At 37.5% G+C, this 26,381-nt stretch overlaps 1 protein-coding gene and 1 long non-coding RNA gene across 2 annotated transcripts in view; one reads left to right on the top strand and one right to left on the bottom strand.

The window, feature by feature from the left end:
• Positions 1-26,381, top strand: part of TRPA1 (transient receptor potential cation channel subfamily A member 1) — a 54,466-nt gene that overhangs the window by 20,863 nt on the left and 7,222 nt on the right. The window contains exons 8-23 of the mRNA XM_019453265.2: positions 479-527; positions 2,231-2,330; positions 2,980-3,080; positions 4,597-4,766; positions 4,854-5,018; positions 6,486-6,600; positions 7,528-7,694; positions 9,282-9,375; positions 13,913-13,972; positions 14,485-14,583; positions 17,081-17,151; positions 18,069-18,231; positions 19,020-19,109; positions 20,754-20,923; positions 22,467-22,596; positions 22,991-23,173. Coding sequence (XP_019308810.2) covers positions 479-527; positions 2,231-2,330; positions 2,980-3,080; positions 4,597-4,766; positions 4,854-5,018; positions 6,486-6,600; positions 7,528-7,694; positions 9,282-9,375; positions 13,913-13,972; positions 14,485-14,583; positions 17,081-17,151; positions 18,069-18,231; positions 19,020-19,109; positions 20,754-20,923; positions 22,467-22,596; positions 22,991-23,173 — 1,927 coding nt within the window. The remainder of the gene's footprint in view (positions 1-478; positions 528-2,230; positions 2,331-2,979; positions 3,081-4,596; positions 4,767-4,853; positions 5,019-6,485; positions 6,601-7,527; positions 7,695-9,281; positions 9,376-13,912; positions 13,973-14,484; positions 14,584-17,080; positions 17,152-18,068; positions 18,232-19,019; positions 19,110-20,753; positions 20,924-22,466; positions 22,597-22,990; positions 23,174-26,381) is intronic.
• Positions 6,661-26,381, bottom strand: part of LOC109269338 (uncharacterized) — a 49,659-nt gene continuing 29,938 nt past the window's right edge. The window contains exon 6 of the long non-coding RNA XR_008419913.1: positions 6,661-7,756. This is a non-coding gene — a long non-coding RNA (uncharacterized LOC109269338). The remainder of the gene's footprint in view (positions 7,757-26,381) is intronic.

Here is a 26,381-nt window from a genome sequence, read left to right as displayed (position 1 = left end):
CTCCCCATAATTTGTTTTTGGCTTCATAAAACCTTAGGAAAGCTAATGCTTTGTTAACTTTGGTGAAGAGAGGGCATTTTGAATATTGCAGGTGAATTGTAGGTGCACCTTGCATGCAACTGTTTTTTCCCCCATGATCACAGTGATAGCAGCCTGTTCTTTTGTCGTTTACTTTAAGCTCTTAGGACAGATGTTACTACTCACTTCACATGTTCAAGATGATTTGATGAGGACATAACCACTTTACTAAAAGATGAGGAAGAAAATATTGTGATGTGTTTGAACTTTCTCGATTACTATTACTTTGAAAATATTACCCTAAATCACAATCAATTATAAATTTTGAAAGGCTATTGATTTTCTAGCATTTTATTATGTTGTTAAGTGATAATGTAAATAAACTTTTTGAGTATAGTATAGCTTTATTTTATATTTATATCAGTAGTACTTTAATATGCTTATCATTCTCTTTTTGCAGAGCCTCATTATTTGATCACCATGAACTGGCAGACTACTTAATTTCAGTGGTAACTATTCTATAGACAGTTTTTTGTTTTATTACTATTTACAGTTAGAAAATCATATAATTACATAATGGATTTTCAAAAGTAAGCCAAATTTTGTTACTTATCAGCAAAAAAAGTTTACAAAAAGATGACTGACACATTTACAAATAGAGTATGTTGTATACGAATCCATAATGGCCGGACTTCATTACCACCAAGTTGGGCAGAAACTGTACCCGTGTTTTTAGTGTTGGGAGTTGGTGGGTACATAGCAAGGACAGTTCTGTGAAGCAGTCCTTGAGGAGTGTTAGGCTTCACAGCTCTGCTGACTCTTCATGCACAAGCAGCTTGGAGAGGGACACAGGACAGGCAGTACACGTCACCTTCCACATTCTCCGTAAGCTTCCACCCCGGCTGCCTCAGCACCGTCTTTCCAACGATGGAAACGGAGAAAAATACTGTCCAGAGTTTGTTACAACTGAAAGCACACAATCTTTTTCATTCTAAGAGGTGTACTCAGTTGACTTTCGAGTTAAATTTTAACAAGTCATTTACACAGATGACTATATGATGTATGTATTTAAGCCCCACCATATCAGCAATGAATGTAGTTCCATTTGTCATGTTCCTCAGGCATTTGTTGTCAATAGCAACTATTGAAATTGTGATATTTACATAGAGGAATCCTGGAAAGATTCATTATATGCCATAGTTTTGTCATGCGTGGTTTTCTGCGAACACAGCTGTGTCTTTGCCTGGCAAGAGAACTGTGGCAGGAGCTCACTAACCAATATCAGGCTTTCAGAGGGGGTCATCATCTGTATTTATTGGTCCCCAAAGAACAGGGAAATATCCAGAGTCGGAGTTTAAGCTATTTTATCCCTGTCCAAGAGACAGAATTCTTCCCATGAATTTTTTTTAAGCTTTTGTTTCTGGTCCTGCAAAATATTATAACCGTAACACATAATGTTAAATATTGACTTATTAATTTAAAATCTATCTGTACGATATGATTTTTAAGTATACATTTTATCAGATATTTGACTAAAATTTTACTTTAGGATCTGAATTACTTCAGTTATTTAAGTTCATCTATTTTAGATGAAGTAGATTTTTTTAAGTGAACTATTTCTTGTGAATGTTTTAAAAATCCTATATGCAATAAATATGGATGATTTTTTTATCATGGATATTCAAAAAAAATTTTTTAATGTTTCTTTTTGAGAGAGTGTGAGTGAGGGAGGGCCAGAGAGAGAAGGAGACACAGAATCCCAAGCAGGCTCTAGGCTCCCAGCTGTCAGTACAGAGTTGGATGTGGGGCTTGGAACCCACCAACCGTGAGATGGTTACCTGAGCCAAAGTCAGACACTTAACTGACTGACCCATCCAGGCGCCCCTATCATGGATATTTAAAAATGTTTTCTTACATTGAGAACTAAACTATTGGTATAGGTCAGAGGATTTTAGTTTTATGATTTCGGTAATAACATTGATCTGTCACCAGATGTCAGTCAAAAGGTTAACACGTGAGGATAATTTGTTGAAATTACAAAAGAATGCCTTGATTTCTGATGCTACAACATATGAATTCTAGGGAGATTTCAAGTAGTTATATAGTTATACATTTGAATGCTAGCCATATATGGACACTTTATTTCAATGAATTAACATTATTTACAGATTGCAGTTTGTAAGCTAATTTGTTCATAAACTCTTTATTTTAGGGAGCAGATATCAATAGCACTGATTCGGAAGGACGTTCTCCACTTATATTAGCAACTGCTTCTGCATCTTGGAATATTGTAAATTTGCTACTGTCTAAAGGTACCATGAGGGACCAGGCCAAGCTTTACAACTACTACTTAATTTGATATTAAACATTTATTAACCACTTATCATGTGCCAGGCATTGGGCCAGGTGCTGTGAATACAGAGATAAATAGAACACTTGCCCTGTCTAGAAAAATTGTAAGTTCAGTAAGGGAGTGATCCTTAAAAAGATAATTTCGAACAATAATAGATGACATTTATAAAACAAGTTTTATGTTGTGTGCATGCTGCTGAACATTTTATCTACATTCTCTCAATGATTAATCCTGTGATGTAGGTACTGCAACTGTCTCCATTGTAGGTACTACCTGATGTAAAGATAACAAAGAAGATAACTACTGTCCCTTTTTTTCTTGATATCTAATCTCTCCATCTTTATATTTTATGCTTTAAAAAGGTGAGATCTCCTACATTAATTAATGCAACAAATCATAGATTCTCTACCCCCCCACACACATACACACATACGCAGTAAGGTAAATCCATTTTAAATACAGTTTTCTTTTATAAATAAAGTTTCCTGTAAGCTAATGGTTGACAAAGTTTTAAGTAAAAAATCTTTGATTTTCTTAAACTGAAAATCAACCATAGGTCATACTTTAAATAAATGAGTAGAAGTTATATTTATATTATGTTTTTATAGGTGCCCATGTAGACGTAAAAGATCATCTTGGACGTAATTTTTTGCATTTGACTGTACAGCAACCTCATGGATTAAAAAATCTGCGACCTGAGTTTATGCAGGTAATGGATATATATGTGGATTTACATAAAGCAAGTTGGGTTCAGGTAAAAGATATATATGTGGATGTCCATAAACTGAGTTAGGTAAAATGATTTTTCTTATGGTTTTTATTATTATGAAGTCTCATTTTGGAATTTAAAAATTATTTTAAAGTAAAAATTCCATATTTTAATATTTACAACATGATGGTGATGATTATGATAATAAATTTCATTGGGGTTGAATTTTTCAAGTTAGAGAGGTTTCCTATATGTCCCATCTATTTTTTCTTAAGTTTATTATTTATTTTGAGAGAGAGAGCATGCATGGAAGGGGCAAGAGAGAGGAAGAGAGAGAGGATCCCAAGCAGGCTCTTCATCGTCAGCATGGAGTCCAGATGTGGGGCTCTAACCCACAAACCGTGAGATCACGCCCTGGGCCAAAGTCAAGATTTGAACACTTAACTGACTGAGCCACCCAGGTGCCCTCTCTATATCCCCATCTATAATTTAGCTTTCCATCAGTATTTTAACTATTACAAATTACATATCAGTGGAAAAGCCAAGTATGGGAGTGAATTCATAATACTTACTCATCAATTAAGAAAAACTATTTGGGGTGCTTCGGTGGCTCAGTCAGTTAAGCGTCTGACTCTTGACTTTGGTTCAGATGATGATCTCACGGTTTTTGGAATCCAGCCCTGCCTGGGGCTCTGCACTGACAGTGCGAAGCCTGCTTAGGATTCTTCTCTCCCTCTCTCCCTCCCTCTCCCCACCACCCGCCTCTCTCTCTCTCTCTCTCTCTCTCTCTCTCTCTCTCTCTCTCTCTCTCTCTCTGTCCTTTCCCCGCTCATGCTTGCATGCACTCTCTCTCTCTCAAAATAAATGAATAAGCATTAAAAAAAACAAACTATTCAACATATTTCACTTGACAGGTTGAAACATTATCTCTGTATTTATATTCACCAGCTAATACTTATCAAGTGACTATTAGGTGTATCTGAAGTTCTCCATATTTTTATAATAGATTTTTAACATTGTCAAAGTCTTTAAGAATAAAAATCCGTGTAGTTGCATGTTTAAAAGTAAAAATGTTTATTGATTGGACTAAGTGCTCATTTTCCATTCATTTTTTAATTTAATATTCATATAAAAATAAAGTAAACCTAATTTTTAACATCTCCTTCCTTCTGTCTAATGGGACACATTAGCATTAAGTTCTTAAGTGTTATTTGGGACAAAAAAGTGAAAGGAGGGCTGAAGAGGGTGGCCTGTAGCAATGCTGGATTGAATAAGTTAAGTACACATCTTATTCTTAGGACTTTGCATAACCTTTAATATGGAAGTCTACGTTTCAGGGAGACAGAGCATGCACCATCATCCAAATTAATTTTACTCTAGTACCTTTGAGTTATTTATATTTTTGCCCTCAAGGTGTACATATTGACCATTGGAAAATTCTGTCCTACAGGATAGTTTGAAAAACACTACATGAGCTTGAGAACAGTTATATTTAGAATATTAATTTTTTCCATAGATGCAACATATTAAAAAGCTGGTAATGGATGAAGATGATGACGGGTGTACTCCTCTACATTATGCATGTAGACACGGGATTCCTCTCTCTGTAGATAACCTCCTTGACTTTAATGTGTCCATTCATTCCAAAAGCAAAGATAAGAAATCACCCTTACATTTTGCAGCCAGGTAAGGGTCCATTTACCTTGACCCTGTGAGCGTGCCTTCTTTCTGTTTAATATTTGCTTTGAAAATATGAAACCTAATTTTTTCAAGTTACGGGCGTATCAACACCTGTCAGAGGCTTCTGCAAGATATGAATGACACGAGGCTTTTGAATGAAGGTGACCTCCATGGAATGACGCCTTTGCACCTGGCTGCAAAAAATGGGCATGATAAGGTAGTTCGACTTCTTCTGAAAAAAGGTGCATTATTTCTCAGGTAAGGATATGTGACCAGAATATTTATGTATTTTTAATTAACCATTTTTTGGCTGTTTTTCTATTTTATTCTGAATTATGATATCTAACTTTCTCACTAAGTGCTTTTGTCCATCTTATTTAATTCTCAGAACCTACATGACTTTTCATATGTTGAACAGGACATCCGTTTTATTTCTAATTGACAGTGACATCAAGGTTTATAGATTTGAAGACTTCATTTGAGTTCACAGAATAAGTGGCTTGGTGCAAAGTAGCTTGAGACACAATTCTTCATATTTTGCTTTGTCATGCTACTATCCTTTTATGCAGATACATGTACACACACACCCCATACAAATTCAAAGACTTTTTCATTCTGTCTGATGAACGATGGACGTGAAGATCTCTCTTTATGCTACAACACGAAACATGAAGAATTCCTGAATTTCGTTATACTTAACTCTAACACAAGGAGCAAAAACAAATTAAAAATAATTAAACATAATTAGAAGATAGTGTAATTAAATGACATCTTTGTAAAAAGCCAAGTTTTATAGAAGTGTGGTGAGCTATCTTTTAATTTTACCAATGTGGAAACAAAGAGCTCATTAGGCTAATGTTCAAAAACACACTTCTGTACCAGAGCACCAGTCCTGCAAAGTAGGGCTGCAGCTGAGAAGTGAATGCTCTGCTCAGTTCCTTTCTGCCTTCAGCGGACATGCATGGGGGACCCCAAATGGATCCAGGCCAGACACTTGTTGCTTAAGTGCCTCACAATTGAAATGGCGAGGTGGCCCTTGCAACCTAAAATAGGTGCTCACTAGCGCTGAAATTAAGTTGTGTCAGGATCTCATACTTTTTTTTTTTTTTCCATCTGTAATTTGGAAGGATGACAAGGCTTCATTGTGTTTACATCTTGAATTTCTGTGAGAGAAAGGATGTTTTCTAAAGGGATTAATAAGCGTCTTTGAGAGCACTGGAGGAATGATCTTTTCAGTCCTGAAGTCTTAGAAACAGAAGTAGCATTAAGCTAAGCATCTTAAGGCCATGTATTGTAAAATACTATTAGCAGCATCAGCAATTAGTGGCCACGAAGACTAATAAACACCATCATGGAAAAGTTTTGATACAATATTCAACGAAAGAATAAAACAAGATTTAAAATAGTGTGTATAAGTACATTATAGTCTTGAAAAATGTGTTTTTTCAAGTTTTACCCACCCACAGATGTTTGATGTGTTTATATACTTTTATGTTAATCTACTAAATTAAAAAATATGTGTGAATCACATTATTGGAAGATTACTTAAGACCATTAGTCTTGAAATTAGCTCATTTTTAGAAATATGTAATACATATTTAGTTGCTAGAACTCAGATATGCATTTATTTTTTGTACTCATCAGACTCACCTTTCAAATGGGTGGCATTCCTTCCCAGGATTCATCTGAGAAGTGAATGAACAGTCCTTTCTTAACTCTTAACAGTGACCACAGTGGCTGGACTGCTTTGCATCATGCTTCCTTGGGCGGGTACACTCAGACCATGAAGGTCATTCTTGACACTAATATGAAGTGCACAGATCAGCTAGATGAAGAAGGGGTATGTACTGTGTTCTCCATACCTACCCAAAGTCTTGGCATTGAAGAAACTGCCAAAATTGCATGAAAACGTCCTTTCCAGCCATTTTATTTCCTTCCTTGCTGCATTCATAGTCTTTTATTGGGTTCTTACTCTGCAGACGCTAAGTGAGGAATGAGTAAGAGGGGAACGGAATAAGGAGAATGCCAACAGGTGGGTGCATGTTGAGGACACCTCTTGAGTCTCGCAGAGAGTCCACAGGCCCACATAGATTGATGAAAAAATTTTCAGTACTCCCTGGTGAACTGAGAAAAATGAAGAGGTCCGGGGTATGTTTTAATATAGCTAAGTGTATTTGATTTGGAAGACTATCCTTTATTCTGCTGTAATATACTTCCTCTTTATGGAGAGTATTAAAATTCACATTCTTTCATGAAATGATAGAGGTAGAAGGTTGTTATTGCTTTTTAAGATGTCTTTATGTGTCAAATTAAAGATTGGCAACCTTAGAGCAATTCCTGATTTTTAAAAAACTTGACCAGACTACAAAAAGCCAACATCTGGAAATCATTGCTCTACTAAGACAAGAAACCTCTTAGAAGTATTCGGTGTTCACTCCAACATCTTTACTCTGAAAGTCTGTCATTTGTCCTTGCGGAATCATCCCAATATAAAAACAAAACAAACCACTTGGAATTGCTTGTGCGCATGCACACACACACACGCACACACACACACACACACACACACACACCCCGTGTGTGAACTAGAAACTCCTTATTTGATGCTTGACTCTGACCATTGGTTTTAAATTTTACGTATTTTGGTATTAAATAGTTGGGTTTGTCAATAATTTATTTTAAGCAGTTCAAAGATGAAAGCAGTATGATAGCCAAAGGATGACTAGCCATTGTCACTGGATTTTCTGTGTCCTGTTCTCTCTGAAAGAACACTGCACTGCACTTGGCTGCAAGGGAAGGCCATGCCAAAGCCGTCGCACTTCTTTTGAGTTATGATGCTGACATCGTCCTAAACAAGCAGCAGGCCTCCTTTTTGCATGTTGCAATTCACAATAAGAGGAAGGACGTGGTTCTTACGACCATCAAGAACAAAAGGTATGCTTTCTTCCTATCCCACTGTCATTTCGTGTCCTCTGGCACGAGGGATGATTTATAACCTGAAAGGAAACAGAAAAAGAATAAGTTTCAGCTGTTAATCAACATTTCTTAAACATCAGTTGTTGACATAAAGTTTTTAATGTACTCTTTGGGTAATAACGGACATGTTACTGAACTCTCTGGTTTTTGGTTTCTATTTCTAAATCGTGGGAGCATAGATCACCTTCATAACACTCATGTGACACTCCTGGGGTTCGGGCATGGGTAGTGTCTGGCACTATGGTCATTGTCTAGCACACTCTTCCCTGCTCAACCTGAATCTGCCAACACTCTCTTGCCAATACAAATGTGAAAACCGGATGTTGGTGAAAATCCTCTCCGGGGTATATCCAGGTTGTTACTAGGGCCATCGATTGGAATTTCCCTTAACACATAACCTTTTGTGGTTGTGGGTTTTTATGCCATATTTTAAGGAGTTCTAATGATAAAGTTGGAGGGTAGTTTGTCCTAGTTTTTGTACATAAACTTTTCTGTATAATCACAGATATGCTCAAGGGCCCCGTATCACCCAGTTGTGGACACAGAGGTGAACCATTTCATATTCGAGACAGATAAGCCTGTGTTTTTAAGCGTGGGCAATCTCAAGACCCACCCGTCACCAATGATTATTCCTTTGAAACACTAGCCAATGCAAGTGTGCAACCAGAAGTTTGCCGCTGATTATGCAGATGTTCTAGATTCATTTTACTGATACTGTTAACAGAAAGTTTGGTACTTTTTGGAAGTAGTCTCCTATGACATAGATAGGATCTTGGAGATAAATGGTCTCTTCTTTACTTCCTGTTGGAGATTTATTTCCTCCTTGGTATCAAAAGCACCTTCTTATCGTGTCCAAACAAATGGCAGGCAAGAAAAGAGCAGACTCTGTAATCTCCTGGCAGAATCCATGCTTATTAATGTACTTGACACATGTTATTTTGTAGTTTAATTCAACATGATATATATACACAGATTACCCATTAAATATCACGTGTTCAGGCGCGCCTGGGGGGCTCAGATCATGATCTCACAGCTCGTGGGTTTGAGCCTGCTTCGGATTCTGTGTCTCCCTCTTTCTCTGCCCCTTCCCTGCTCACACTCTGTGTCTCTCTCTCTCTCAAAAATAAATAAACATTAGAAAAAATTAAAATATATCATGTTCAGTACTATGTTGCTATTGTATATATGTGAATGTGAATATCTCTACTCAGCATGACCAGCTCATACTATTTCATGATTTCAGGAGAAAAGAAGGTAAAAGCTTACCTTTTTAAGAAGGAATTTAGAGAAAAAGAACAGTGATTATATCCATCCTAGAATTTTCCCACATTTCTAATTTCCACTAATGGACAAGGATCCTATTAATGGTTTGATCTTGATTCGTGAACTATTGGTTCCATTGGAACAATTTCAGGTTTCTCCTAAAGTTATAATCTTGAATTTCAACTGGCATCTTTGTGGTGTAGAACCGAAGGATTATGACTTGTGATTGTTTTATTACTATCACCATTGTTTTTTGTTTTGTTTTGTTTTGCTTTTTAATAGATGGGAAGAATGCCTTAAGGTTTTTAGTCATTATTCTCCAAGCAATAAATGTCCAGTTATGGAAATGGTAGAATACCTCCCTGAATGCATGAAGGTAAGCTCTCCAGACAAAACTGATTCTGGGTATATGCTTGGCATATAATATAATATGAGGATTTATTGCTGTAATCACAAAGTAAATGTAATTTTCATTTTTAAAGTAAAGTTTCTAACAGTAGGCTATTGATCAGAGAAGTTAGCCAACAAGTGTTTACTTGAATCAAAGAATGAGGTTAGTTTTTATATGGAATATAGGAAAACATGGTCAACATTTTGTATTAGAATAACCCAAATCGAGAACAGAGACTACTAATGGTGGTTGCTGGTGGAATACAGCCTCCAGGTAGTTTTTTGGGGGCATGTATGTTATTGTTTCAAATCTGCATTAGTTGTTAACATTTAAAACCAGTATGCCTCTCTTAAGGATCCAGATATCTGGCTTCCTGTAAAAATCGGATCTGGTGAGGCAGAAACTTCCGGGCAAGTAGCAGCTGCTTCCTTGAGATAGGGCAAGCACTCTCCCATTTGATACATCCCACCTGTTCCTTTTTTTTTTTTTTTTAATGCGATTTATTATCAAATTGGCTAACATATAGTGAGTACAATATGTTCTTGGTTTTGAGGGTAGATTCCCATGGTTCATCACTTATATACAACACCCAGTGCTCATCCCAACAAGTGCCATCCTCCAAGCCCATCACCCATTTTCCCCTCTCCCCCCACCCCCCAATCAGTCCTCAGTTTGTTCTCTGTATTTAAGAGTCTCTTATGTTTTGCCTCCCTCCCTCCCTATTTGTAACTATTTTTCCCCCTTCACTTCCCCCTTAAGTTTCTCAAGTTCCACATATGAGTGAAAACCTATGTGTCTTTCTCTGACTGACTTAGCATAATACCTTCCAGTTTCATCCACGTTGCTGCAAATGGCATGATGTCATTCTTTCTCATTGACCAGTAGTATTCCATTGTATGTATAAACTACATCTTCTTTATCCATTCATTAGTTGATGAACATTTAGGCTCTTTCCATAATTTGGCTACTGTTGAAAGTGTGGCTATAAACATTGGGGTACATGTGCCCCTATGAATCAGCACTCGGGTATCCTTTGGATAAATTCCTAGCAATGCTATTGCTGGGTCATAGGGTAGATCTATTTTTAATTTTTTGAGGAACCTCCACAGTGTTTTCCAGAGTGGCTGCACCAGTTTGCATTCCCACCAACAGTGCAAGAGGGTTCCCATTTCTGCACGTCCTTGCCAGCATCTGTCGTTTCCTGAGTTGTTAATTTTAGCCACTCTGACTGGTGTGAGGTGGTATCTCAGTGTGATTTTGATTTGTATTTTCCTGGTGATGAGTGACATTGAGCATCTTTTCATGTGTCTGTTGGCCATCTGGATTTCTTCTCTGGAAAAGTGTCTATTCATGTTTTCTGCCCATTTCTTCACTGGATTATTTGTTTTTTCGGGTATCAAGTTTGGTAAGTTCTTCATAGATTTTGGATACTAACCCTTTATCTGATATGTCATTTGCAAATATCTTTTCCCATTCTGTCAGTTGCCTTTTAGTTTTGTTGGTTATTTCCTTTGCAGTGAAGCAGCTTTTTATCTTGATGAGGTCCCAGTAATTCATTTTTGCTTCTAATTCCCTTACCTTTGGAAATATGTGAACCAAGAAATTGCTGTGGCTGAGGTCAAAGAGGTTAGAGATTGTATCTTTCTCCATCCTGTTCCATGGTTTTCCTCTCGTCCAGATACAGTCCTATGCTTCCCCAGCTTCTCTTTCTCTTCCCTTTGTCTCTCCGCAGAAGGGGATCCCTCCCCTCCTTGCCTACGCAGCCTGTTTTCTCTCTCCCACGGTCATACACCTATGGCCCACCAGCTTGTCCTGGTGAGTCCTTAGGGACGTCTCTGTCCCTCTGCAGCCCAGACTCTTGGAATTCAAAGTCCTTTGGCCTCAACACTTCTGTGTTTGAGGGACGAGGGAACTTCGGGTACCCCTACTTCTCCACCATTGGCCCGCGAGTCCCACCTCTTCCTTTTGTATACTCAGTCTAATGCCTACCGTTCATTGCCATGTATTGTCATTTTGGTGCAGCTGCTCTCCTTGTAGTCGAGAGATATTTCTCTATGTATGACCTTACCCAAATTGTAAAGACAGAAACCAGCCCAAGGAGAGACAACATTTCAAAAACAGTGGAGAAGAGCTCTTAATGCTGGCACAGTTCATTCATTTATACTACCCCCTGGCTTCTGTGGGCCTCCAAGTGTGTGATTCTCTGTGCTGGATTGAACATATACCCAGCATGTAACTGGACTTTCACTACAAGAGAAACACCCATGAACTGTTGAGCATGTGCGTGTTTAAGGATGCAGGTAAAAACCTCCTGAGAAGGTTGATATTTGAAGATTGGGACAAAGAATAATAATAATTAAAAAAAAGATGCCTTTGGCTGTCATTCAGAGGGAAAATATATTCAAATATGGAGGAGGCAGTGAGACATAGTAAGACAGGGGCACAGGGACAAAATTAGAGCCTGATGGTCCTGGGTTTTGGTCCTGGCTCATGCTACTGCTTTAGGTGAGTCATTTCCTCCCTGAACTTCATTTTCTACTTCATCTCCAAACAAGTGACACTGATACTGATCTTACAAAGTGATTACAAAAAGTAGAGGCAAGATATATGAAGTATTCATACCTTGTACAACCTACTGTTATTATACTGCTTGTGTGGTTGGTTATTAGTACTACAGCTACTCACACTTAACTGTTTTTACTTGTCAGTAAGCACTTAGTATGTGCTAAGTACTTCACATGCATTTTTTTCCTTTACAATATCCAATAGAAATTGGGGCCCGTCCAGTTCATAGGTTAGCATTTCAAGTACTTAAATTCATCAAAGGGAACATAAATATTCAGGATTGAAAATGATCTCAGAATTTCTTACTCAATAATTCTAGTTGTTGGAATCTGTCCTAATGAACAGAGATACAGATTTACATATAGTAATGTTTTATGTAGCATTAATAACAGTAAAAAAAATATGTTAGAAATACTCACATATGGAAAACATGGAAAGGAACTTAAAAGATTACACCAAAATGTTAATAAGAATTACTACAATTGTGGGATTATGATTAATTTTTCTTTTCTTTACATGATTATATATTTTCTAGTTCATTTTTGATAATTTGCTTGCATTTTAGTATTGTGAATTTGTCCTTAAATAACTTTTAGTTTAGCCTCACATCATACACTTGAGTAATTTACATAGTTCCTCCCCATGTTTCCACCTTCCTTTCTGTAGCTTATGCTGGTTATTAATTAAAAAGGTCTCAAACAGTCTCAGACCTGCTTCTCTGGTTCTGCCTTGCACAGCACTACTGACTAATTTTGTCCTTATTTCTTGGGGTGCTTTTTATGATCCTTAGTATCACTGCCTGGTCACCAACAGAGACTGAAAAAAAAATTTTTTTTAATGTTTATTTATTTTTGAGACAGAGAGAGACAGAGCATGAACGGGGGAGGGTCAGAGAGAGGGAGACACAGAATCTGAAACAGGCTCCAGGCTCTGAGCTGTCAGCACAGAGCCCGACGTGGGGCTCAAACTCACGGACCGCGAGATCATGACCTGAGCCAAAGTCGGCCGCTTAACCGACTGAGCCACCCAGGCGCCCCGAGACTGAAAATTTTTTAAGTCCCTCCGGGTGTTTGAGACTACCAGCAGGACAGGGGTGCCCTCCCAATGGGGCCTGGGTCCCTGTTTCTCTCCTTCATGAAGGGGTGCTGTCCAGTCCTCTACCCTTGCTTCTTGCAGGTGGGGTTGACCAGATGCCCCAGGAGTTTTGGGGGACACACTGGTGGAATCATCTGGAGCTTTTTGTGTCCAGATTCTTCTCCAGGAGAACAATCTGACTGGGCAGTATTCCTTTCTTGGGATGATGAATTTGGGCACCAGAAAGGTGCCAGCACACAGATTGGGGGTGACTGAAATAGTTTATGTTAACAGGGACCCCACAAAAACATTTATCCCTACATGTCCTAGAGGTAGCTGTAATGATCCCTTAAGTGTTCTCCCCTTTTCTCAAGCACCTGAAGGGCGTTCAATATTTCTTCATTTAACCTCTGTCCTTCAGTATGCTGTTCATGCTGCTCTGGGCAAATACTTTGTCAGTGTTGTTCATCAAGCGAGGACAGAAACCAACACAGCACTCCATGCTGGAGCAGTATAGAAGATGAGATATAGATGGAGCAAAGGAACCCTTTATAAGCTATAAATTCTGTAGAAGGCCAGAAGGACATCAACTCTTGGGTAAAACTCACAAAATAATTTTGACTCAAATTTTAGTAAATGTGATTTCATTCTTAGGCATATTTTTCAGAATCACTAGGTATTTCTGAGGCATGTGGTAGTAGTTGAAAACTTTATATTTTAAACTTTGTTCCTGAATGGCATGGATTATAGTTTATCTTTGAAGTACCAGAAATAAAGGAAAGGGAGAGGGGAGTGTCTTGGGTATAATTTTTGAAATGGGATCAAATCCCATCTCTCATTTCGTTTTCTGACCAATGTCGTAGCCATGTTTTCTCTCTTAAAGGTCCTTTTAGATTGTTGCATGATGCCCTCCAAAAGAGACAAGTCCTGCCAAGACTATTATGTAAGTTTGTTTTATCATGGTCATTGAAAGTTTATTATAATTCTTTAATGAATACTAAAAACAATGTTACTAGAGTTCCACAGTCTCAGAAGGTGGTAATTACTGTCTTCATTTGTCATATGATTATATCCTCTGCTTGTGAGAGAATTTTTCCTTGGTTTTCCCCCAATATTTTAATTGTTTCTAATAGCATTATTTAGAGTTGTTTCTAGTCTTTGTATTTTTTTGGGTAGTACTAACCTGAAGAATGAAATTCCAAAGATCTGAGTGGTCTTTTGAGAATTCATCTTCTTCCATGACTGTGGGTTATAGAAGGTTACGTAACAGCCTTTCAGGATATTTTTTTTAATTCATATGAAATAACAATCTACATTTCTTCAGACAAAATGACTCAATTTTATTTGAAATATTTAATTTTCAGAAGAATGGTAGACTTACGTATTTGATTTGTCAAGACCTGCTTTGGGGTGTATACTAGATTGTTAATGTTTTAAAAATTGTGTCTTCTACAGATTGAGTATAATTTCAGGTATCTTCAGTGTCCATTAGAATTTACCAAGAAAGTAACACCTGCACAGGATGTTACATATGAGCCTCTTACAACCCTCAACGTAAGTCCAGTGTTTTCACTATCTAGGTAGTTTCTGCATGGGTTCTGTGTTTTGGTATGTTTCCAGGGAGGGGCCTGAAGAGAATTCCACATTTACAGTTTGATGTCTCTCTCTGCCATGTGTCCTAATCCTTTACTTTTTAGTGAAGAAAGCAGTCATTTTCCACAGATCCTTTACTTTAGTCCCCTTAAAGTTCTACACTCTTAATCACTTTAGTTCTAATGGTCATGTCAAACCTGCCTCATTCAAAATCCAATAAACCATGGACAACATAGGCTGACAGTCAGTGCTTACTCCCTGACTCCATCCATCTAAATATAGACCTATATATTTAAGAGTTTTCTCCATGCAAGCCACAGGAAAATGTAGGGGCGACATTTTACAATCACAGATTCTAAGTTCAATCTAAGGCGCTCCATGGTAAACTCTGACCTTTCAGAAGCTCTTTGATCCTTCTGGAGGAGTGATCCCAATCTGAAATCAGGCCTAACATGCACAGTATGGACCCAAATTGCCCGAGAGACTTAAGACCAAACCAGCTCTTACTCCAAAGTGGATTTTACATTTCCAGCAGATGGGACAATAAAAGCCATGCAAGATGATCCACTGCAGTCTAAATCGGGGGTCTCCAACTCAAATACATAACTGCAGAGGAAAGACGTAACTGATGAGTGGGCTCCTCGTCTAAAGGGAGAGCAGCTAGCAGCATCAACAGATTGGTGCCATGTGGGAATGGCGGCCCAGCCCTGTACACACTGGCAACAAATTAACCCTGTTGCAAGCAAAAGAAAACCTATTTGAAAGTGATTTCCAAATTGTGGTCTAGGGTCTAGATCTGTGTTGTCTAATACAGTAAACGCTAGCCATGTGTGACTACTTAAAATTCAAAGTTTATTTCCTCATTTGCAGTACCCACATTGCAAGCGCCCAGTAGACTATGTGCCTTGTGGCTCTCATATTGAACAGCACAAATATAGGACATTTCCATCATTGCAGAAAGTTCTATTGGACAGCACTGGTCTAGACCAATTGGGAATTTTTATTCACTTTAAATTAATTCATTTCTCTACATGGGAGCCTTTGATAGAGACCATGGTACCAACCATCACCTTAAGTGATATCTAGAAGGCTTACTGAGTACTTGGAGTGGGAGGGATGCAGAGTCCTGTGGATTTTGTGCCCACAAGGTTGACAGTGGAAACTAACCTCATGCTGGCTCTATGCAAAACATTTTACCTCTGCTGGAGTATGTCATGTTTTGTAGTTGTTATTTTAGTTCAGACTGAATAACAAAGTCACCTAAAAGTAACTATACTATAGCTCTACTTAGAATTTTTGTGTGTGTATGTGGAGGTTTTTAAATTATAATTTGAAGAACAGGCAATACTTCTACCAGAGTTTGTTTCCACCAGCAGAATAAGGAGGAAATAAAACTTTGTAGCTTCTAAGAGGAAATAGGCTTTGTATACTATAGACTCAGAATAATTTATATGACACAGGTTTGCTTGAATAAATACACCTCACTTAGTGGTTGGCTTTTAGCATAATTGAATAATGCCTTAATAACTAACAAATCTCTCATTATATCTGAGCTGAGTGGGGTTCTTCTGGAAGGAGAGCTGGTCTGCGATAGGAAATTATTGTTCACAGAAGTCTGAGAGACTGGATGGACCTATCAGTGCTTAGATTCAGGCAAGACAGAAACCAGTCCCTTGGGCCACTCCCTGAACAATTAGAACATTCCACATATCGCTTTCCTCTTCAGGTAGAAGCCAGGAGTTGGGGATTTTCTCTTGATCTCATTGTTCTGTGCTGGGAGAGGGGCTATGGCAAGTAAATGCCATGAATTTTCCTACTGTTTTTGATGTGATTCTTCTTGGCTACAGGTTCACTTGGGGTATAGGAACCTCTTAACTGGTTTCTGTATTTCTCACAAAAGCAATTGGTCCAGGTATTGTTAAGTTGTGATAGGTCTTGTCTCCATGGGCATAGATGGTCCAGGACTTCCTATTCCACCATCTTGCTGATGTCACTTCCTCTGTGTATTTCTTGAATAATTAAAAATTGTTTTTAAAATAGATATTAGTTCCCAATAATTCATGAAAACTTAATCCACAAGCTAATTTAATGACTATGAGTACTCTACTATTTAAAATCCTTCTAGAGAGATAAGCCTGAGTTTCTTCAGGGAAAGAATGAGTGTAGCTCTTGCTCGTTTATTTTTAATACCCTTTCCAGTTGTAACTTTGTGTAAGATTAAAGTGCTTATTCTATCTCAACTGGTAAGAAATTGAAAGAGACAAAGTGAATCAAGTAAGTGCATTTATATAAAATGGTTCTAGCTTGTGGTTTTTTAAAAATACATTCCTGATATATTTTTTGATTTTTCAAATTTTCATAAAGTGTTACTTTTATAATATTAAAGTTATAAAACCAGCAAACAAAAAACTTAGTTTGTACTTAATAGTTTAATATGATTTATTTTTATTATTCTCAGGCAATGGTACAACATAACCGCATAGAGCTTCTCAATCACCCTGTATGTAAAGAATATTTACTTATGAAATGGTGGGTATTAAGCAGTATGTATGTATGTATGTATGTATTTTTTTTAAGTTTATTTTTGAAAGAGCGAGCAAGTAGGGGAGAGGCAGAGAGAAAATCCCAAGCAGGCTCTGCACTGTCAGCATGGAGCCTGATGTGGGGCTTGAACCCAGGAACCATGCGATCACGACCTGATCTAAAATCAACAGTGAGATACTTAATCACCTGAGCCATCCAGGTGCTCCAAGTAGTATTTCTTTTTAATAATTTAAAGTCTCTTGAATAATATGTTTTCGATTTTTTTAAGTTTATTGATTTATTTTGAGAGAGAGTGGTGTGGGGCAGGGGGAATCCCCTGTCCGCACTGTCAGAGCAGAGTCCTACACGGGGCTCAAACCTGTGAACCATGATGTGATGTGAGATCGTGATGTGAGCCAAAACCAAGGGTTGGACACTTAACCAACTGAGCTACCCAGATGCCCCTGGACTTTATTATATTAATGTGTTACACTTTGAAAAAGAAATGTGTCAAAGGCAAATGTTTTGGTATTAAGAATGCTGATGTTGTTTATTTTTGACATTAAATGAAATATTTAGGAGGTAGAAACCCCTGTGTGAGATATGAAGAAGCATTGCTGGGCCTTGCAGTTTAGTGGACAGTAAAGTGAGAGGGGTACCTGGGAAGAGCAATCAACGTGGAAGTCAGAAAATATGAGCTAAAGTCTCTGTTCTTCCGTTAATTGGTGAGATATTTTAAGTAAGTCATGATTTCCTGGGAAGTTGAGATTCTTTTCTGAAAATGAAAAAAGGTGAATTTGAAGATCTTGGTTCTAAAGTTCAATGAATTTACCAAATAGATTTCTGAGAGAGATTATAACTACCTTTTCCACAGGCTGTCTTAAGTAAATATTTTTTGTTGAGATTGTGATTTATTTTTGTAGGTTGGCTTATGGGTTTAGAGCCCATATTATGAACCTAGGATCTTACTGTCTTGGTCTCCTGCCTATGACCTTTCTTGTTGTCAGTATAAAGCCAGGTATGGCTTTCAACTCAACTGGAATCATCAATGAAACTAGTAATCATTCAGAAATATTAGACACCAAGGTATTTTTGATAAGTCATCATATTTCAAATTTTTAAAATAAAAGATTATTACGGGTGTGTTTTTTTCCTCAGAAATGCTAACCCCATAGTAAATCTGAAATATTAAGGCTTTTATTATTATGGACTGTATGATTCATATGTGAACAATTTTTCCTAAGATCTTTTGTGAAATGCGAGGGAATATAAATAATTTAGTCAATAAATGAGTTCGTAAATTAATTTAAAGGAATGGACATATGAGATAGTAGCTTTAATACTGAAGTATAAACTACTTTAAAATATGTCTACAATAAAGCAGATTTATGGCTGTCTGGGATTTTAGGAAGAGGGGGTCATTCTTAGTGGATGCATGGCTTCTGTTTGGGAGTGATAGAAAAAAAGTTATAGAGCTAGATGATGATAGATGGTGGCGATGGTTGTATAATATAGTAAATGTACTTCATGCCACAGAATTATACATTTTGGAATGTAAATGTACGTGTAAAATGTAAAACTTTTAAAATGGTAAATTTTATGTTATGTGTATTTTACCATAGTAAAACACATTTTACATAGGTCTACAGATTCATACTCTTTTAGAGTTCATTTGGTGATTTTTGAACCTCTTAGGACATTATGAAATGAGTATGTGTCTTTATATTGGTATCACAGTAATTTTCTGTTTAAAGCAAATATAACGGTACATAGAAATGAAGAAGAAAATTAAATATTTAATAGTGGAAATTATGCAAAAGCAAAAGTGTTTTATTTGCTATCTTTCATAACTGTTTTACACATTTTTGTTTCAGAATTCCTATTCTATAAAAGTTTGTATGATTTTAGTTTTTTTATCAAGTATATTTGGATATTGCAAAGAAGTGGTCCAAATTTTCCAACAGGTACATGATACATTTTATATCTCTAAAGTTGCAAATATTTTAATATGCAGAACATAAATTGCTAAACTATTATTGAACAATATATGTCAGAATAAAATCACATAACTTGACCAATGTATAGATTGGAAGTACCAAACATAAACTTTTCAAACTGTAGAAATCACATGATTTTAGACAAGATTCTTGCATCGGATGGTGCCTATTTGATAAATCTGAAGTAGAGATGTTCTAGTCTGTATGAGTTTGTCTACAAATGAACTTATGAATGACTTTTCTGTATTTTCTCTATCAGTTTGATATTTTGCTAACATGATAGCTGGATTTTGAATTAGGTACTTTTGAATATAACTATTTATAAAGGACTTGGCCCATGGTTCCATTTCAAATGGGTCTTTTAATTCCTTTCTTAATAAGAATGCTTTTCTTTACTGGATAAAATTCTCAAGTTATAATAAAAATTTGGGAACTTTTTATAGCATAATTTTTACTTCATGCTTTTAAATGGATGAACCAAGTTCAGATCAGACTCAAGAATTATGTGAATTATCTACAGGTCCTTGCTTTGGTTAATAAATGGCATCAATCTTTTATTTAAAGTCTTTTATTATTCATTTTTTTGTGAATGTTATTTTTATAAGATATGTAACTTTTATAAGTACCTCATTGTATGTGAAAATTTACTTTTATATAAGCACATTGATACCTGCCTTAAAGAATGTCAATGACCATTACAATGCTTTGCATTTGTTTGGTACTATATATTTGCAAGTGTGTGTGTCTGTATATAGTTCCAGTAGATTGTCACAATTCTGAGAGTTAGACTGTATTGCATTGTAGTTTGAATGATTGAGGGCATATTATTTAATCTCATCATAATTCTCATTTTTTATAGATTATACTCTAAATTGAACTATAAAGTTATATGATTTCTCTAACAGACTTGGTCTCCACATTTTTTAATTGATACTGAAATTGTCACCTCTATAGAAAATTTGATGTCCAAAACTTGAAATTTTTAATGATAGGAAATGACATCAAATTGTTACGGCAATTAAGTCTTAGCACAGGTCTCAAACCTCCTTAGAAGAAGCTTTAGTTCATTTGTATCCTGAGAAATCTATATGCATGTCCTTACACAGGCATAAAGGAATTACTAAACCAACCTGCAGCTTCCCAGGACTTTCCTTAAGAAGGAATGGACTCAGAGAAAGCCCACAAAGTTGTAGAATTTACTTAGGCATCAGATTCCCAAAGTGCCAATTCAACAGAACAGATTGGGCCACCTTCAACACTGGTCCGTACCCAGGGCTGAGTGTAGTCCAGGATGGCAGAAGCTGGCTCCTTGGTCCTAAACCTGTCCAACTGCAATGCCAGACAGTTGTTGCTACTGGTCAACGTTATACATATACATATACATATACATATACATATACATATACATATACATATACATAATACATATACATATACATATACGCACACATATATATACGTATATATACATATATATATACGTATATATGTATATACATATATATATGTGTGTGTATATATATATACGCACACATATATATATAAAATCATCCATAAGATGCTAGGTCCTGGTCTCTACCTGTGGTAATTCTGAATTCTTTTTAACCCCAGAAAAGGAATTACATCTTGGATAATGCCAATGGAGCTGAATGGATTATCTACACAACAAGTATCATTTTTGTGTCACCCTTATTCATTGGTATACCAGCTTATGTGCAGTGGCAATGTGGAGCGATTGCTATATACTTCTACTGGATGAACTTCTTACTGTATCTCCAAAGGTAAAGCCAGCTTGAATGATTTCTGTATCCCTTAGACATTTTTAATATTAAAAGAATAACTGTTGTAAGTACCATATTTATAATTGGCTTATTCCTTTTCCAATTGTTTTAGACTGTGGAGGTACCTTAATATGTATTAAGGAAAAGGGGAGGGAGGTTTGGAGTTCAGAGTATAGACCAGGATTTTTCAACCTTGGCACTACTGAAATTTGGGGCCAGATAATTTTTTGTTGTGGGGGGGCTGTCCTGTGCATTGTAAAATGTTTAACAGCATCCCTGGCCTCTATCCACTAGATGACCAGTAGCAACCCCCCTCCCCACCATGTGACAACAAAAAGTGTATCCAGATATTGCCAAATATCTTCTGAGTGGCAACATTACCCCAGGTCAAGACAAATCTAGATTAAGTGGGGGGAGTAAATGGGAATAAAAGTATTGGCTATTCTTGGTTTTACTTGGTATTATTTGCTAAGCATTTACTTTAGATTAAAACAGTCAAAATAAAGTGATAGGTATGGGGAATAATAGCGATTTAGGAGAAGAAAATAAGCTCAAAGAATCTAATTCTAGAGGTGGAACAAAGGGCAAAGCTCTCCTACCTCCCATACTTGTTATTTCACATATCTTAACATTTACCTCTAGTTATTGTAAAGATAACTTGTAATCACTTGTGGTATATAAAAGAAGATGAAGGGCTAAGTAACTTTCCCAGGATCTCAGCTAGTAAGTCAAGATGTAAGCACTTTTACCCGTCTTTCCAACCCCAGGGACAATGCTTTCCCTACCATATTTTCTATATGTCATGCACACAATGCTGGAGGGTTGAAGCCAGCCCCTTTAAAAGGACATGGTATAGTGGGAAGAGTAGTGGTCTGGACATCAAAAGGCTTCAGGGCAAGTCTAGGTACTGTCATTCCTTTGGCTTTGTCATCAGTGACCTTACCGAGTTACTAGACAACTCTTGGGAGCTAAGTTTCTGAGACCTCTGAAGTCCTTTGCAGCTTTAAACTCTTGTGATTCCCCCTTTAACAAGTTGTCTTTGCCAAAGGAAATGTCCACATTGGTGGCTGGATGGCACACCTATTACCTACCCAAACATTTCACAATGTTGGTTGCTGGGAAAGAAAAAAGAAACCTCAGGAGGTCATGAGGATGGTGAATAAACCATACGCAGGTGCCCTTCAGGTACATGAGCTCATGTGGAGTCTCCACTGGCTGCATCACCCATCTCACCTCTCAGATCCATTTATTAAGCTTTGGTAGCACTTTCTTTGATACTGGGAAGATTTTTCTCTCCTCCTTTGTGTGAAGTAATGCCTAGTGGTCAAGGTGTAGGACAAAGATCAACGTTAACAAGAAAGAAGAAGCAGCAAAGCTGTTTAGTGAACAGCTTGAAAGTAAGATGACTATTGATGAATTCTGTCTCCTTTTTGAAAGTGTGACTCACCTGTGAAACCTAGTACCTAATGCATGATAAATATAGACATTGAATGAAATACAGTTTGACCAGAAAAGTGAATATATAATTTTTAAATATGCCTAGATTTGAAAATTGTGGAATTTTCATCGTTATGTTGGAGGTAATTATGAAAACTCTGTTGAGGTCTACAGTCGTGTTTGTCTTCCTACTTTTGGCTTTTGGCCTCAGTTTCTACGTCCTCCTGAGTATACAGGTGAGGCTCTTGCATCAGTACTTAATTCTGTTGCTGTGAATATTGGGAATACATATTTATACTTAAATCTGAATGGCCTAGAAAATTTATAGTAATAGGACTTTATCCTTTTGTCTGATAAAATAGCCTTCAAATGATTTTTATTGCAGCCCTACCTCATGACTTTTTCCCATTGTCAAAAAGTTTAAATATAATGTGTGATTATTTGTTATATGTGTAGAAAAGATATTTTTGATGACTTTATCACCAATTTATTAGTAGTTCTTATCATTAGCCATAGTCCTGTGATTTAAAAGAGTATTTTAAATATGCTTTTTATCATTTTACTCTCCAGAAAACATTTTTTCATTGTACACGTTTTGCATTGCATTTTTACCTTACCATCTTTTCTCAGGATGCTTTCAGCTCTCCATTGCTTTCTATAATCCAGACCTTCAGCATGATGCTAGGAGATATTAATTACCGCGATGCCTTCCTAGAACCATTTTTGAGAAATGAATTGGTATATCCAGTTCTGTCTTTTGCACAGCTTATTGCCTTCACAATGTTTGTCCCAATTGTGCTCATGAATTTACTTGTAAGTAATTTATCCTTGTGTTTTCTGTTTGTTGATCATTTGGGGCATTTGACAGTGATCATTATTTTTAGCCTCCTTAATCTTCCTCCATGAAAGGAATTAGGGACTATTGTAAAATCCACTCATTCAACATTTATTTAGTACCAGACACAGCACTAAAGCCCAGGGGATGCCAAGATGCATTCATTTGGCAGATACTTATGAATAATCTAGACACTGATCCAGGTGCTGGGAAACAGTGATGAATAGACCAATACCCCGTCCTTACATTATAAACTAGTCATGAGGTAGTAAATAAATAACTATGTAGTATCATGTTATGGGAGTGATAAATGCTATCTATGAAGAACTATAAAGCAGAATAAGGAAATAAAGATAAATGGTGTGTACTGCTCTGGTGTTAGGGTGGGGGTCAGAGGTTAGGCAGAGACCTTGAGGGAATAAAGGATTAAACCTCATCTCTGCTCTTAAATTTCTCATCGATCAGATATTCAAGTGGCAAAGAGCCTCTCAGGCATGAGGGAATCTGTGGCATTCAGATGCCATCTCTAAACCAGTTACAGGTTGAAAATCCTCAGCAGATGTGAACATGCCCTTCACAGAGAACCTGCTCTAGCCATGACCACGTTAGCCAATGCAGACAGAAGTACATCTCAGGTCCATGGAGAGCCCGAGCTGACCTGACAGTGCATGTTTTTTCCTTATTTATGCATATATGCACACATTCAATACATTTTCTGAGTGAGACTATGCGCCAGAGATTGTCCTGTACAATGTTTCTGGAAAGAAAAAAAAATACTACTTAATGTTTTGATTCACTTACTTGATACAAATCCAGAGTTTTATTTTGATGACCTAGAAACATAAAGGATAGCACTAAGAATAATTAAGAATGACATAAAGCCCACATTCTTCTCTTAGAATTGCTGACGTTTCAGAAGATCATTATCTAGACGATTTGGCTTAGCATTAGTCCATGTTAGTGCCATCTCTACCTGCATGTCCCAGAGGAAAATCAGTCCCACAAGAGCCGGCCAAGACTCCATGTTTTCTTTCCTTCAAACTTTGCTGCCGCCTCTCAGTACCACCTCCTGGTCCTCTAACTCAGATCATTGGAAGAGACTCTAGATTCAGCCCTGCCCTTTGCTCAGTTCTTCCGGTAAATATTTTCCTCTTACACCCACTTCCATTTGCCTTACACCCTCATGGTTCCTCATCCATATTGCTGCAGTAGCCCGAGCAGTCTGTCTCCTCTCACTTCTGTCTAATCTTTCCTGAAATTGTCACCACAGTGATCTTATGATAAGGAAAAGCTGGGCCTGTCAGGCCTTTTTTTTTTTTTTTTCTTCTATGCCTCTTCAACTCAGTCTAAACCCATCAGCATGGCATGCAAGGATCCTCATGATCTGGGTCTTACCCAGATCTCATCCACCCCTCCCACTGTTGGCAAGATTTGCCCAGACATGTACCGTCAACTTTCACTGAGCATGCCCTACATTCCTTTGTGCCTGAGCTCCACACAAGCTGTTCCTTTTCCTCAAAGACCTTCCCACTTTGGGTTAATTCTTTCTAAGCTGTTAACACTCAGCTCTCAAGCATCAGATCTCCTGGGTAGACCTTCCTAACCAACACCCTCCACCCCATCATCCTATCTAAATTGGATGCCCCTTCCCCATATTCTCAAAATTTTTAGGACACAAATCAGAAAAAGGTAATAAAACCTACTTCCTAGGTTATTCGGATAAAAGGAGTTAATACAAAGCATTTGAGAGACATCTGGGTGGCTCAGTTGGTTAATCGTTCAAGTCTCAATTTCAGCTCAGCGTTATGGGATTGAGCCCCATATCAGGCTCCCCATTGAGTATGGAGCCTGCTTAAAATCTTCTCTTTCTCCCTCTTCCCCTCTCCCCCAGTTATATTCTCTTTCTCAAGTAAAAGTAAAGCATTCAAAACCGTGGTTGGCACATAAGCACTCAGTAAATGTTAGCTACTATTAAATATTAGTAACTTATCTACTCTATGACTCACAAAATCAGATGTCTTCAGATCTCAGGCAAGTATCTTAAATGTGTGAAGTAGTATGAGACTGTTTTTATTTAGTGTGTGTGTGTGTGTGTGTGTGTGTGTGTGTGTGTGTGAGAGAGAGAGAGAGAGAGAGACAGAGACAGAGAACCCAAAGCAGGCTCCATGCTGATAGCAGAGAGCCCGATGCAGGGCTCAAACTCATAAACTAGGAGATCATGACCTGAGCCAAAGTTGGACATTCAACCGACTGAGCCACTCAGCTGCCCCAAGACCATTAGTTTTGATGGTGGCTGATATAAACTAGAGATAATGCCTACCTAAAGGCGTCCGCGTTAAAAAATAAACATTATCCTGCCAAATAAAGTGTCTGACTGTAGATAGTTCTCAATGCTAGTCTGCACACCCTAGCATATACTCTTCACTGCTTATTCACTCAGTGACTATTCTGTGTATCTACTACATGCTCTGCATGGTTCTAAGCACTGGGCATCCAGTGGTGCCCCAAACAGAGCCCCTCTCGTGGAATTTACTTGACTTTGAGCTTCTTGAGAGCATCAGCATCCAGGAGGCTGGTTGAGCATAGACAGGTACTGGTTATCTAACAAATATGAGTCAGCTAATTTAAGTAAGCGATTTCATTTGGATTGAGCAGAGGTGAGCGTCCCCTCACCTAATTCTATCTGGCCACAGATTTCTAGATACAGTTACTGCTTTATTTTTTTAATCAAAGCCACACCCACCCTCGAAGCGTACCTTTTCCTGCCAAACATAGGTAAGGTATAAATTCCCGCGTTGCCTCAGTTTACTATTTTAACTTTTCTGTGTTGTCCGCTCACTCTTGTTTACCTAGATGCTAAACTCCTGGAATCTGCAACCATTTGCATGGCCACCCCATTGGCATTTGATACCATATGACCCCTGTCCTCTTCAAAAGGAACATTTTTATTTTAAATAATTTCAGATTCACGGGTCTTAATTTTTTATGATAACGCTTAAGGTTACTGAACCCACCAATGTGGCCACCAGTGTTACAAAGGTGTACAGATTTTGCAGTTTTCTGTAAGATGTGTTGGCAAAAGTATGTTGAGGCCACTAGTAGGCAATTATATGCCCACTCCCCCACTGCAGCTAGAGAGACCTTTAGTGCATTTATAGGTGCGCCATTAAATTGGTAATGACTCAA

The sequence above is a fragment of the Panthera pardus genome, unplaced genomic scaffold, assembly GCF_024362965.1.
Source record: "Panthera pardus isolate Hobbes unplaced genomic scaffold, ASM2436296v1 HiC_scaffold_7, whole genome shotgun sequence".
NCBI classification, from domain to species: domain Eukaryota; kingdom Metazoa; phylum Chordata; class Mammalia; order Carnivora; family Felidae; genus Panthera; species Panthera pardus.
The sequence above is the reverse complement of the archived record's forward strand: the minus strand, read 5'-3'. Positions and strand labels throughout refer to the sequence as shown.